Source organism: Triticum aestivum, chromosome 2A, assembly GCF_018294505.1.
Source record: "Triticum aestivum cultivar Chinese Spring chromosome 2A, IWGSC CS RefSeq v2.1, whole genome shotgun sequence".
In the NCBI taxonomy this organism is placed as follows: Eukaryota; Viridiplantae; Streptophyta; class Magnoliopsida; order Poales; family Poaceae; genus Triticum; species Triticum aestivum.
In genome coordinates, this window is record NC_057797.1 from 174,588,282 (window position 1) to 174,602,766 (window position 14,485).

The 14,485-nt window shown below is 46.3% G+C and overlaps 1 protein-coding gene across 1 annotated transcript; it reads left to right on the top strand.

Moving 5' to 3' along the window:
* Positions 1-1,378: 1,378 nt before the first annotated feature.
* LOC123185096 (E3 ubiquitin-protein ligase RDUF2) lies at positions 1,379-2,854 on the top strand. The gene is made up of 2 exons (XM_044597097.1): positions 1,379-2,483; positions 2,567-2,854. Exons 1-2 carry the CDS (start codon positions 1,832-1,834, stop codon positions 2,680-2,682), a joined length of 768 nt encoding a protein of 255 aa, XP_044453032.1. The 5' UTR covers positions 1,379-1,831; the 3' UTR covers positions 2,683-2,854.
* The last annotated feature ends 11,631 nt before the right edge of the window (positions 2,855-14,485 follow it).

The following is a 14,485-nucleotide window of genomic DNA, read 5'->3' on the forward strand; positions in this document are numbered from 1 at the left end:
TTTGAAAAATGTTTCGGATTGTTTGCTGCGGACTCGACTGGGCCGGCCCACCAGACATAAAGTGGGTGTTTTTTCTTATCACGCGCCATAAAAATTCCTTCTTTCTTTTTCTTAACACGCGAGTAATAAATCCGAAAGAGAAAAACATGCTGTGGAGTCGAACTTTGGACCTGGTAGGGTTGACCTGATTTCGCTAGCCACTACAACAGACAACTATGACTTACATAATAAGAGGCCGGAAATATTTAATTAGAAACCAACTTTGAAAACTTTTTTAGGGGCAAACAAGTATTGAACACGTATTTATTTCTGAAATCTTCAAACGTTATAAAGTGCGTTTTTGAACATTTCGAATACTTTTAAAAAACCAACAACTTTCAAACAGAGAACACATTTTGAAACATAAACATTTTCTTAAGCCTGAACAAAATTTTAAAGTGCAAACACTTTTTGAAACATAAAATTCTTCTGAAACCTGAACAAAATTTTAAAGTGCGGACACTTTTTGTACAATGTAAAAAAATGTCTATGTGTTGTAAACAAATGTATCATAACCTTTAACAGAATATACGTTACATGTGTTTCGAAAGAAGTGCATGCAAATTTGAAAATGTTGAACCATGTAAAAGAGTGTTCGGGTAGTTTTATAAAATGTTTATTGTCAATAAGAAAATGTAAAACAAGTATTTGGAAAAATATTACCATGTACTCAAAAAAGTTTTGAAAACGTTTAATTTAAAAATCTCCATAATGTATTTGAAAATATCAAAAGTTTATCAAATATTTAATGTGTGCGTTAAAATGTATATTGGGTACTGAGAAAAATTACACATGTGTAAAAATGAAAAAAAAAGAAAGAAAATGTAAAAAGAAAAACACTAAGAAAAAACAAATTAGTGTGCGCATGAGCGACTGCGCTACTGGGCCGGCCCAATTCAGCAAACACCGGCGAAGTCCTCTCAAGGTTTAAAATAGACCGGGATTAGAGAGTTTGGTGTGCCGGTTTCAGGGATTGAGAGTTCAGAGTTTGATTTAGCTTTCGCCTATAAATTCAAGGTTTATTTTGAACCTTTTACTTAATTTTTTATTAGGTGATAAGAGTGCGTGCATACATTTTTATAAGCTGATTGTTGCCGATTGAGTTGAGAAATTATTTAATCAAAATTGTGAATCAAATTAAAATTAAACAACTCTCTTCAACCAGAGAGCTTTGACTAAGTCAAAATTGAGAATCCAAACCAAAACCAATGTCCTCTATTGAATTAGAGGCCCTCCCTACTAGGAGCTTTTTCGTTTGCTTTTTTGTTCAGCAGTTTGAAACATTTGTTCTTTTATGATATGAAAAATATTGAAATCCGGGTCCCACATTCAGCGTATGAGAAAAAGATTGATTCGCTTCACTATCCCCCCTTCTCCTACCTCGAGATCAAATTGGCCATATGCCCTGTGTAACCTGAACTCCGCGAGAATCCACCCTCCCTCTCCCCTTCCCCAACGGACACTTCCACATATGCTCCGGGCGTCGCATTCCTCCTCTGAACCGCGCGTCGCCGCTCCGCCTTGGCCTAACGGCTCCTGCCAGAAATGGCGACGTCGTACAGTGGCTCGGACCTCCGTCGCGCTTCGCTTCTCCACTCCGACTGATCCCTCTTCCCGTCCCCAACGGATACATCCAGATATGCCCCGGACGTAGCATTCCTCCTCTGAACCGCCCGTTGCTGCTCCGTCTTGGCCAAACGGCTCCTGCCAGAAATGGCGACGTCGTACTGTGTCTCCGGCCCTCCGCCGCGCTATATAACGGCTTTGATCCTCCTCTCCGGCTGTATGCAAGATGGATTCCAGCAGCTTACATCGTACGGAACCCACCGACAAGCCAGCCGGCAGATCGAGCAAGTCGCTCGATACTGGCTGGATCATCCTCATCGTCTTGGCGGTCCTCGCCGCCGTGGGGCTGCTGGTCCTGGCTGTCTGCTGCATCCGCCGGCGGAAGCAGAAGCCCAGGGCTCCAGCTGCGATCCGTCGGCGCGAGCGACTCCCGGCCGGGACAGCGGCCGTCCGCATCGGCGAAAGCGGCGCCGGGCGACTCCCGGCCGACGCAGCGGCCGTCCGCATCGACGAAAGCGGCGCCGGGCGACTGCCGGCCGACGCAGTGGCCGTCCGCATCGGAGAGAGCGGCGCCGGGCGACTCCCGGCCGACGCAGTAGCCGTCCGCATCGGAGAGAGCGGCGCCGGGCGACTCTCGGCCGACACAGCGGTCTTCCACACGGGCGAAAGCAGCGGCGCCGGCGAGGGAGCCGGAGTCCAAGCCACCGTCTGTCCGATGTGTACCCGCCCGTACGACAACGAGCCGTGCAGGTGGGCACCAGAAAGGCTGAATTGCGGGCACGTCTTCCATGGGCAGTGCATCAAGCCGTGGGGCGCCGTCAACCTGGCTTGCCCAGTCTGCAACACAACCCACATCCAGCTTCTTGGGAAGACGCCCGGTGAGTTTTTGATTCTTGGATGAATAATGAACACCTCTGATTATGCCTTGTTAATTCTGACATCATTTTCCCTCCAATTGCAGGCGACGCCAGGGCAGCAAGGCACCGGTACTCATTCAGCCATCTCGAGAGCTCGGTCACCACCAAGGATGACATCGCCGTCGGCAGCTCGAGCTTCCGGCAACGAGATTGGGATTGAGTTTCCCGGGGGCGGGGGATGAATTCTAGAATGCTGTAGTGTTTTCTCTTTCGATCGTAGAACTGAATTGTTGGTCTATTGATTAGCATCAGTAGAGAAGTGGTGTTTGCCCCGGTTGTAGCGTAGTGAAAATTGACGATGTGAAATTAACATGATGTTTGATGTTTCTGAAGTGTGCCTTTCTTCAGCTACTTTTTTTCGAGGGTACACCAATAGTGTATCATAACTTTATAGAAGAGAGAAAATTATGTACAAGAGATTACATATGTGCTAGTTAGGTGTCACAAGTCGACCCTAACCAAACCTCCACACCACTCCCTAGCTCTACTTGACTACTCTAATAATAGATGACCTCCGAATGCTCCTGCTCTGGCCCAGGTCCTCAGATCATCAAAGATCATGTCCACCGTATCCCACTCGCTCTTGATCATGCCCGTGCCAAATACTCTCGCGTTCATTTGCTTCCATAGCGTCCAACAGATTAGCATCACGACAGTGTCAAAGCCTTTCCGAGATTGCTTATCTATTCTTTTCCTAGCTTCCGTCCACCACTGCACCAATCTTGAGTTGTTAGATGGATATAGGTCCGCCGTCAATCCCATTCTAGTGATGCAGCGGAACCACACTTGTCGCGAGAACACACACTGCAACAAAATATGGTCCACCGTGTCCTCCTCCTGGTCGCACAAATAGCATTTTGATGTTTGATCTTGCAAACCGTGCCTAGCTCTCATATCCGATGTCCACAGTCAGTATTGCACAGCCAGCCACATGAAGATCTTGCACGCAAGGGGTGCCCGACACTTCTAGATGGCCCCGAAGGAGTGGAATCTAACTCCTCCCTCACACAACATCTTGTACGCATAAGAAGCTGTGTAAACACTGGTCGCGTTCCAAGCCCAGACGAGGCAGTCCTCAACTTGAGCGTCTAGTTGAACTTCCAAGAGGATCTCCCAGAGTCCAATGAATTGGGCGAGGCCCTTAGAGCAGAGGTCTCCTACAATGTCATCCATCCATGTATGCATGCCCATCGCGTCCCGTACAAGTCTCCTGTTTGCCACTTGCGTCCGCACCTTTGCCACAAGTAATGGGGCAATATCTTTGATAGCTGCACCGTGTATCCATCGGTCTTTTCAGAACAAGGTCTTGCCTCCTAAGCCAACTTTCCATTTAACCAGGCTCCCAAACGCTTGGTCCACCTTTTTGTCCACGGTCAAGTTGAGCCCTTGCCAAGGTCTAGTGACATCCGTGTGTCGGAGCCATTCCCATCTTAGTCTTAATGCGATGTCGTGCTTGTATAGGTCAATGACTCCCAGCCCACCCATGTGCTTAGGCCTGCACACCCTAGTCCAGGAGACAACACATTTGCCCCCATTCACCGCCTCTGTTCCAGCCCAGAAAAATGCACGGCAACCTTTGTCCACTCTTTCCAGTGCCCATTTTGGTGCCTCCGCGATCATGAGGTGATGAGTGGCTCGCGCTCTCATGACTTGATTGACAAGGATGAGTCTCCCAGGCCTCGTCACAAGGCCCCTTTGCGATCCTGACAAAATGTGCAGAGTTGTATCCACTATCGGCTGCCACTCGGATCTTTTGAGCTGCCTAATGCTTAGCTGTAGCCTAAGGTATTTGCACGGAGAGGTGTCAATCTTCCATGGCAGTGCAGACTTGACAAGCTCCTCATCCTCACTCTCGGCCCTAATCATGATTGCCGCAGATTTGGTATAATTGACTTTGAGCCCTGATGCCACACCGAAGATGGTGAGAATTTCCTTGACGAACATGAGATCAGACCATGTTGGTTTTATGAAGAGCACCACATCATTAGCGTACAAGGACAGGCGCTGCACAGGGCTACATCCATTGATGGAACTAAGCACTCTGGCCTCATGCGCCTTGCTAATGATAGCCGTTAGAATGTCCATGGCATAACAAAAAGCAAGGGGGATATCGAGTCCCCTTGCCTAAGTCCTTTGGCGTGCATGAACTTGTCACCAGCGCATCCATTCGCTAGAATTCTCGAGCTGGCAGTGGTAAGAAAGGTCGCAATCCAAGAAATCCAACGCTCCGAGAATCCTTTCGCCCTTAACACATCGAACAGGAACGGCCACGCTAGAGAGTCAAAAGCTTTGGATATGTCAAGCTTTAGCAATACTCCCTTGGCTTTCCTCCGATGCATCGTGCGCGTCATTTGCCGAACCAAGAGGAAGTTATCATGCAAGCATCTGCCTTTTGTGAATGCGGCCTAGTTCGTCTGAACAAGCTCTCCCATGCATGGTCTTAGTCTGGCAGTCAGTAGCTTGGATGCAATCTTGGGCATACTGTGCACCAGGCATATAGGTCGGAAATCAAAAATAGTGCATGCTTCCGGTGACTTTGGAATGAGCGTGATCAAAGCCTGGTTAAGTCTTCCAATTCCCCTTCCATTGCCTAGGAAGAGCTTGTGTATCGCAGCTACTAGATCCTCCTTGATTATTTCCCAAGCTTTTTGGAAGAAAAGACCTATGAACCCATCCGGCCCAGGCGCCTTATCCGATGGCAAGTCCTTGATTACTGGCCAAATCTCCTCTTCAGAAAACACGCGATCCTGCTTCGAGAGGTCCACACGCAAAACACCAAGACCCTCCAAGTCGAGCGTGAAGTCTCGGGCACCGTCCTTGCCAAGCAGCTCTTTGTATGCCTTGTAGAAGGCATCCTCCTTGTGATCCGTGATGATGTGCCCATCCATGGTCAAGGAAGGTATGTAGTTTTTCATATGCCTTTCCATTCGCTACCAAGTGAAACAACTGCGTGTTTGTGTCCCCTTCTTGTAGCCATGTTATTCTCGACCTCTGCCGCACTATAGTCCTCTCTAGGGATGCAAGCCCTAGTACCAGTTGTTTTAGGGTTCTTCTAAGACATCTCTCCTCCTCTGTCAGTGCTCTACTCTCCTGAGCGCAGTCAAACCGCGGAATGACAATGTTGGCAATAGCGATTTGCAGTTTGATATTTCCTATCTCCTTTTGTCCCCATGTTGCAAGCGCTCGGGCTGTGTTTCTGAGCATGATGTCGAGACGCATGAAAGGATCAGTAATATCTGGATCGCAAACCCAAGCCTCCTTGATGACATCCAAAAACCCATCCATCTTGACCCATAACTTTTCAAAGCAGAACCTCCTTTTGGCATGCATGTGTTCATGGAGCGCGAGATGCAGCGGGCAATGGTCAGAGTACTCTATAGATAAAGCTTGCAGCAAGCACTCCGGGTGCTCGAGCTCCCAATCAACGGACACAAAAGCGTGGTCTATTTTAGTGAGAGTGGGCGTCTCCCTTTCGTTGCTCCACGTGTATTTGCGCCCATGCAAGAAGAGCTCCTTTAGCGCGTTATCATCGACGAAACGTTTGAACTTCCCCATCATTCTCCTGTCCAAGTTGGAGTTATTTTTGTCTGTCGCGTATAGGATGAGGTTAAAATCTCCTATGACAAGCCATGGCCTAGGGCATAGCGATCTACAGTCCGATAGTTCGTTCAAGAAGTTAATCTTGAGCACATCATCCTGAGGCCCATATACTACTGTTAGCCACCATGGCGCCCCTCCTTGGGCGAGATGTACCCAGTGATGCTATGAGTATCATTGGCATAGTTTGTCAAGAGAACCCGCGTGGTGTCCCATGCCACAAATATACCGCCTCTAGTATCCGACGCCGGTAAGTAGGTGAAATCATCATAGTTTGGCCCCATGCATTGCAAGATTACAAAAGTGTCCACCACCTCTAATTTGGTTTCAAGTATACAGACGACCGCCGCGCGAGTAGAATCTACAAAACCTCTAAGGTCCTTCCTTTTGGCAAGATTGTTGAGACCTCTAACATTCCAGCACACCAACTCCAAAGCGTTGAACGACATCAGATGAATATGCCTCCAACACCGCCGGTGCCAACGCACCTACTGCACCAATAGTGGCTCGGCCATCCCTGTCTCCTTCGCAAGATTGAGCGGTATCACTTTCTCGAAGATAGCTGCGATGGCCCTCAATTGCGGCTCCTGGAGTGGTGAGTCGAACACCGTACGTAGCTGACCTGGCGCGTCCTCCGAGACCGCCAGATCATCACAGTCGAATCCCAGGGTTTTAAGAAGCACCGTTTCGGCTACCAAGGCCTTCGTCTTCCTAGAGCTGCCGGCACAGATGGACCGTGTTGCGCGGCGTGGAGTGAAAGGATCCTGCCCTGTTTTAACCCCTCGCAGCCCTTGGAACTCCTTGAGCAACGGTGGTGCGAGCTTTTTGAGCAACCCAGCACAGAACGCCTTAATGTTTCCAAGTGCCACCACTTCCTTGTCAGATAAATTCCCCTCATGGTGCTGTGATGCAATTGCACCAGCGTCCGATGCATTATCGCCATGCAACGGTTCGTGCATGCATGCTTCTCTCGTGGTCACATCAGCCTCCATATTCCTTCCCCCATATTCCTGTGTGGCGGGTCCCATGTCTGCCGCGCCACCTGATGGACATGCCATCTCCCCCGCTGTCGCTAGCTGCAACACGTCCAACACTAGGGCCCACCCATTTGCTGTCTGGTCGGGAACCTGCACCGGTGGCCTATCCTGCTATAGTGTCTCCTCCTTGGTTCCAGCGTGGGGATGGGCAGCAGCGTCCCCCACATGCCGGTCCACCTCCCGATGCGCCAGGTCCTCAGACCCATCCTGCACATTTGCATTGGCTGGCATTGGATCCCCCAGTGCCACGTCCGGGCAAGCCTCGCCCTACGCTTTATCTGCCGCCTCGGGATCGGCGTGGGTCCCTTTCTCGGTCTCCGGATCTGAGCTAACTGCACCCACCGCTGCGATCTGATTGGCCTGTTCCCTTATCTCCTCCTGGTCAAAAGTAGCCTCCTCCGGCCCCAGCGCTGTAGGCAGTTTCGGATTGGCCACCCCCGCAGCATGTGCTGGCGTGGCCCCCAGGCTCCTCCCCGGATCTTCTATGGCCAACTGCGGCTGCTGCACAAGTGACACACCAGCATCAGCGGCCACGGCCACCTGCCTCAGCCCTGCCGCAGTCACCACGGAACTGCCCCTGGGCGCGTGTGTCGGCGCCGCCGTGCCAGATGCCATCGGCGGGATCCTCCAATCAGATGGCCCAATTCTCCCAAGCAAGGCCTGCCTGTAGGTTCGACCTGGTGCACCACTAGCAGGCGCTCCACCATGAACGCCCCTAGTCCATGGCAGGACACGCCATTCTCCCTAACCAGAGAAGTCCCCGAAATCCTCTGGCATTCCACTTTGCCCGCTGATGTCTACTACACAACCTTCTTCTTGTAGACGTTGTTGGGCCTCCAAGTGCAGAGGTTTGTAGGACAGTAGCAAATTTCCCTCAAGTGGATGACCTAAGGTTTATCAATCCGTAGGAGGCGTAGGATGAAGATGGTCTCTCTCAGGCAACCCTGCAACCAAATAACAAAGAGTCTCTTGTGTCCCCAACACACCCAATACAATGGTAAATTGTATAGGTGCACTAGTTCGGCGAAGAGATGGTGATACAAGTGGTATATGGATAGTAGATAATAGTCTTTGTAATCTGAAAATATAAAAACAGCAAGGTAACTAATGGTAAAAGTGAGCATAAACGGCATTGCAATGATAGGAAACAAGGCCTAGGGTTCATACTTTCACTAGTGCAAGTCCTCTCAACATAATAACATAGTTGGATCACATAACTATCCCTCAACATGCAACAAAGAGTCACTCCAAAGTCACTAATAGCGGAGAACAAACGAAGAGATTATGGTAGGGTACGAAACCACCTCAAAGTTATTCTTTCCAATCAATCTGTTGGGCTATTCCTATAAGTGTCACAAACAGCCCTAAAGTTCGTACTAGAATAACACCTTAAGACACAAATCAACCAAAACCCTAATGTCACCTAGATACTCCAATGTCACCTCAAGTATCCGTGGGTATGATTATACGATATGCGTCACACAATCTCAGATTCATCTATTCAACCAACACATAGAACCTCAAAGAGTGCCCCAAAGTTTCTACCGGAGAATCACGACGAAAACGTGTGCCAACCCCTATGCATAGGTTCATGGGCGGAACCCGCAAGTTGGTCACCAAAACATACATCAAGTGAATCACGTGATATCCCATTGTCACCACAGATATGCACGCCAAGACATACATCAAGTGTTCTCAAATCTTTAAGGACTCAATCCGATAAGATAACTTCAAAGGGGAAACTCAATCCATTACAAAAGAGTAGAGGGGGGAAGAAACATCATAGGATCCAAATATAATAGCAAAGCTCGTGATACATCAAGATCGTATCATCTCAAGAACACGAGAGAGAGAGAGAGAGAGAGAGAGAGAGAGAGAGAGAGAGAGAGATCAAACACATAGCTACTGGTACATACCCTCAGCCCCGAGGGAGAACTACTCCCTCCTCATCATGGAGAGCACCGGGATGATGAAGATAGCCACCGGAGAGGGATTCCCCCCTCCGGCAGGGTGCCGGAACGGGTCTAGATTGGCTTTCGGTGGCTACGGAGGCTTCTGGCGGTGGAACTCCCGATCTATTGTGCTCCTTGATGTTTTTAGGGTATATGGAGATATATAGGCGGAAGTGTTGGGGAACGTAGTAATTTCAAAAAATTTCCTACGCACACGCAAGATCATGGTGATGATATAGCAACGAGGGGAGAGTGTTGTCTACGTACCCTCGTAGACCGAAGCGGAAGCGTTGACGCAACGTAGAGGAAGTAGTCGTACGTCCTCCGGTTCAACCGATCCAAGTACCGTTACTCCGGCACCTCCGAGTTCTTGACACGCGTACAGCTCGATGACGCACCCTCGATCTCCGATCCAGCAGAGGCGCCGAGGGGGAGTTCCGTCAGCACGACGGCGTGGTGACGATCTTGATGTTCTCCTGTTGCAGGGCTTCGCCTAAGCACCGCTACAATATGACCGAGGTGTAATATCGTGGAGGGGGGCACCGCACACGGCTAAGGAACGATCAATGATCAACTTGTGTGTTCTAGGGTGCCCCCTACCCCCGTATATAAAGGAGGGAGGGAGGAGGTGGCCGGCCCTAGGGGGGCGCGCCATGAGGAGGGGGAAACCTACTCCAAGTAGGTTTCCCTCTCTTTTCCTTATCTTATTTGGAGGGGGAAGGAAAGAGTACTAGTATTAGGAAGTAGTACTAGTAGTAGTAATAGGAAGAGGGGGAAGGAGAAAGGAAAGGGGGGGGCGGCCCCCCTCCCCAATTCGGATTGGGCTTGGGGGGGCGCGCCCCCTCCCTTGCTCCTTCTCTCTTCCTCCTACATGGGCCCAATAAGGCCCATATACCTCCCGGGGGGTTCCGGTAACCTCCCGGGGCTCCAAACTTCTCCGGAACCTTTCCGGTGTCCAAATATATCCGTCCAATATATCAATCTTTATGTCTCGACCATTTCGAGACTCCTCGTCATGTCCGTAATCATATCCGGGACTCCGAACAACCTTCGGTACATCAAAATACATAAACTCATAATATAATTGTCATCGAAACCTTAAGCGTGCGGACCCTACGGTTCGAGAACGATGTAGACATGACTGAGACACATCTCTGGTCAATAACCAATAGCGGGACCTGGATGCCCATATTGGTTCCTACATATTCTACGAAGATCTTTATCGGTCAAACCGCATAACAACATACGTTGTTCCCTTTGTCATCGGTATGTTACTTGTCCGAGATTCGATCGTCGGTATCCAATACCTAGTTCAATCTCGTTATCGACAAGTCTCTTTACTCGTTCTGTAATACTTCATCTTATAACTAACTCATTAGTTACATGCTTGCAAGGCTTAGGTGATGAGTATTGCCGAGAGGGCCCAGAGATACCTCTCCGACAATCGGAGTGACAAAACCTAATCTCGAATTATGCTAACTCAACATGTACCTTCGGAGACACCTGTAGTACTCCTTTATAATCACCCAGTTACGTTGTGACGTTTGGTAGTACCCAAAGTGTTCCTCCGGTAAACGGGAGTTACACAATTCTCATAGTTACAGGAACATGTATAAGTCATGAAGGAAGCAATAGCAGAATACTAAACGATCAAGTGCTAAGCTAACGGAATGGGTCAAGTCAATCACATCATTCTCCTAATGATGTGACCCCGTTAATCAAATGACAACTCTTTTGTCCATGGCTAGGAAACATAACCATCTCTGATAAACGAGCTAGTCAAGTAGAGGCATACTAGTGACACTATGTTTGTCTATGTATTCACACATGTATTATGTTTCCGGTTAATACAATTCTAGCATGAATAATAAACATTTATCATGAAATAAGGAAATAAATAATAACTTTATTATTGCCTCTAGGGCATATTTCCTTCAGTCTCCCACTTGCACTAGAGTCAATAATCTAGTTCACATCACCATGTGATTTAACACCAATATTCATATCTGTATATGATTAACACCCATAGTTCACATCATCATGTGACCAACACCCAAAGGGTTTACTAGAGTCAATAATCTAGTTCACATCGCTATGTGATTAACACCAAAGAGTACTAAGGTGTGATCATGTTTTGCTCGTGAGAGAAGCTTAGTCAACGGGTCTGTCACATTCAGAGCCGTATGTATTTTGCAAATATTTTATGTCCACAATGCTCTGCACGGAGCTACTCTAGCTAATTGCTCCCACTTTTAATATGTATTCAGGTTGAGACTTAGAGTCATCTGGATCAGTGTAAAAGTTTGCACTGATGTAACTTTTACAATAAACTCTTTTATCACCTCCATAATCGAGAAACATCTCCTTAGTCCTTACTAAGGATATTCTTGACCAATGTCCAGTGATCTACTCCTAGATCACTATTGTACTCCCTTGCCAAATTCAGAGCAAGGTATACAATAGGTCTGGTACATAAGCATACTTTATAGAACCTATGACTGAGGCATAGGGAATGACTTTTCATTCTCTTTCTATTTTCTGCTGTGGTCGGGATTTGAGTCTTACTCAATACCTTTGCAACACAGGCAAGAACTCTTTCTTTGACTGTTCCATTTTGAACTATTTCAAAATCTTGCCAAGGTATGTACTCATTGAAAATCTTATCAAGCGTCTTGATCTATCTCAATAGATCTTGATGCTCAATATGTAAGTAGCTTTTACTGAGGTCTTTTCTTTTTAAAGAACTCCTTTAAAACACTCCTTTATGCTTTGCAGAAAAATTCTACATCATTTCTGATCAACAATATGTCACTCACATATACTAATCAGAAAGGCTGTAGTGCTCCCACTCACTTTATTGTAAATACAGGCTTCATCAAAAAGTCTGTATAAAACCATATGCTTTTATCACACTATCAAAACGTTTATTCCAACTCCGAGATGCTTGCACCAGTCCATAAATGGAACGTTGGAGCTTGCACACTTTGTCAGCACTTTTTGGATCAACAAAACCTTCAGGTTGCATCATATACAACTCTTCTTCTAGAAATCCATTCAAGAATGCAGTCTTGACATCCATTTGCCAAATTTCATAATCATGAAATGCAGCAATAGCCAACATGATTCGGACAGACTTAAGCATCGCTACGGGTGAGAAAGTCTCATCGTAGTCAACCCCTTGAACTTGTCGAAAACCTTTTGCAACAAGTCGAGCTTTGTAGACAGTAACATTACCATCAGCGTCAGTCTTCTTCTTAAAGATCCATTTATTTAACATGGCTTGCTAATCATCGAGTAAGTCAATCAAAGTCCATACTTTGTTTTCATACATGGATCATATCTCAGATTTTATGGCCTTAAGCCATTTCGCGGAATCTGGGCTCATCATCGCTTCCTCATAGTTCGTAGGTTTATCATGGTCTAGTAACATGACTTTCAGAACAGGATTACCGTACCACACTGGTGCGGACCGTACTTTGGAAGACCTACGAGGTTCTGTAGTAACTTGATCTGAAGTTTCATGATCATCATCATTAGCTTCCTCACTAATTGGTGTAGGAATCACTGGAACTGATTTCAGTGATGAACTATTTTCCAATTCGGGAGAAGGTACAAATTACCTTATCAAGCTCTACTTTCCTCCCACTCACTTCTTTCGAGAGAAACTCCTTCTCTAGAAAGGATCTATTATCAGCAACAAATTTGCCTTCGGATCTGTGATAGAAGGTGTACCCAACAATTTCCTTTGGGTATTCTATGAAGACGCACTTCTCCGATTTGGGTTCGAGCTTATCAAGTTGAAAAAAAACTTTTTCATATAAGCATCGCAACTCCAAACTTTAAGAAACAACAGCTTAGGTTTACTGCTAAACCATAGTTCATGCGGTGTCGTCTCAACGGATTTAGATGGTGCCCTATTTTAAACGTGAATGCAGCTGTCTCTAATTCATAACCCCAAAACGACAATGGTAAATCAGCAAAAATCATCATAGATCACACCATATCCAATAAAGTACGATTACGACGTTCGGACACACCATAATGTTGTGGTGTTCCGTTGGCGTGAACTGTGAAACTATTTCACATTGTTTTAGTTGAAGACCAAACTCGTAACTCAAATATTCGTCTCCGTAATCAGATCACAGAAACTTTATTTTCTTGTTACGATGATTTTTCCACTTCACTCTGAAATTCTTTGAACCTTTCAACTATTTCAGACTTATGTTTCATCAAGTAGATATACCCATATCTGCTCAAATCATCTTGTGAAGGTCAGAAAATAACGATACTTGCCACGAGCCTTCATACTCATTGGTCTGCATACATCAGTATGTATTATTTCCAACAAGTCAGTAGCTCACTCCATTGTTCCGAAGAACAGAGTTTTAGTCATCTTTCCCAAAAGGCACGGTTCGCAAGCATCAAATGATTCATAACCAAGTGATTTCGAAAATCCATCTTTATGGAGTTTCTTCATGCGTTTTACACCAATATGACCCAAACGGCAGTGCCACAAATAAGTTGCACTATCATTATTAACTTTGCATCTTTTGGCATCAATATAATGAATATGTGTATCACTACGATCGAGATCCAACAAACTATTTTCATTGGGTGTATGACCATTGAAGGTTTTATTCATGTAAACAGAATAACAGTTTATTCTCTAACTTTAAATGAATAACCGTATTGCAATAAACATGATCAAATCATATTCATGCTCAACGCAAATGCCAAATAACATTTATTTAGGTTTAACACTAATCCCGTAAGTATAGGGAGTGTGCGATGATGATCATATCAATCTTGGAACTACTTCCAACACTCATCGTCACTTCCCCTTCAACTAATCTCTGTTTATTCTGTAACTCCTGTTTCGAGTTACTAATCTTAGCAACTGAACAAGTATCAAATACTCAGGGGCTACTATAAACACTAGCAAGGCACACATTAATAACCTGTATATCAAATACACCCTTGTTCACTTTGCCATCCTTCTTATCTACCAAATATTCAGGGCATTTCCGCTTCCAGTGACTATTTCCTTTGCAGTGTAAGCACTCAGTTTCAGGCTATGGTCCAGCTTTGGGCTTCTTCGCAGGAGTGACAACTTGCTTGTCTTTCCACTTGAAGTTCCCTTTCTTTCCCTTTGCCCTTCTCTTGAAACTAGTGGTCTTGTTAACCATCAACACTTGATGCTGTTTCTTGATTTCTACCTTCGTCGATTTCAACATCACGAAGAGCTCGGGAATCGTTTTTGTCATCCCTTGCATACTATAGTTTATCACGAAGTTCTAGTAACTTAGTGATGGTGACTAGAGAATTCTGTCAATCACTATCTTATCTGGAAGATTAACTCCCACTTGATTGAAGCGAT

What these genes read in the sequence shown, in the direction of transcription:
- LOC123185096 (XM_044597097.1), top strand. Translation starts at nt 1,832, where the DNA reads ATGGATTCCAGCAGCTTACATCGTACGGAACCCACCGACAAGCCAGCC. An exon ending in GCTTCTTGGGAAGACGCCCG is followed by an intron (nt 2,484 to 2,566) that starts GTGAGTTTTTGA and finishes CTCCAATTGCAG; the next exon opens with GCGACGCCAGGGCAGCAAGG.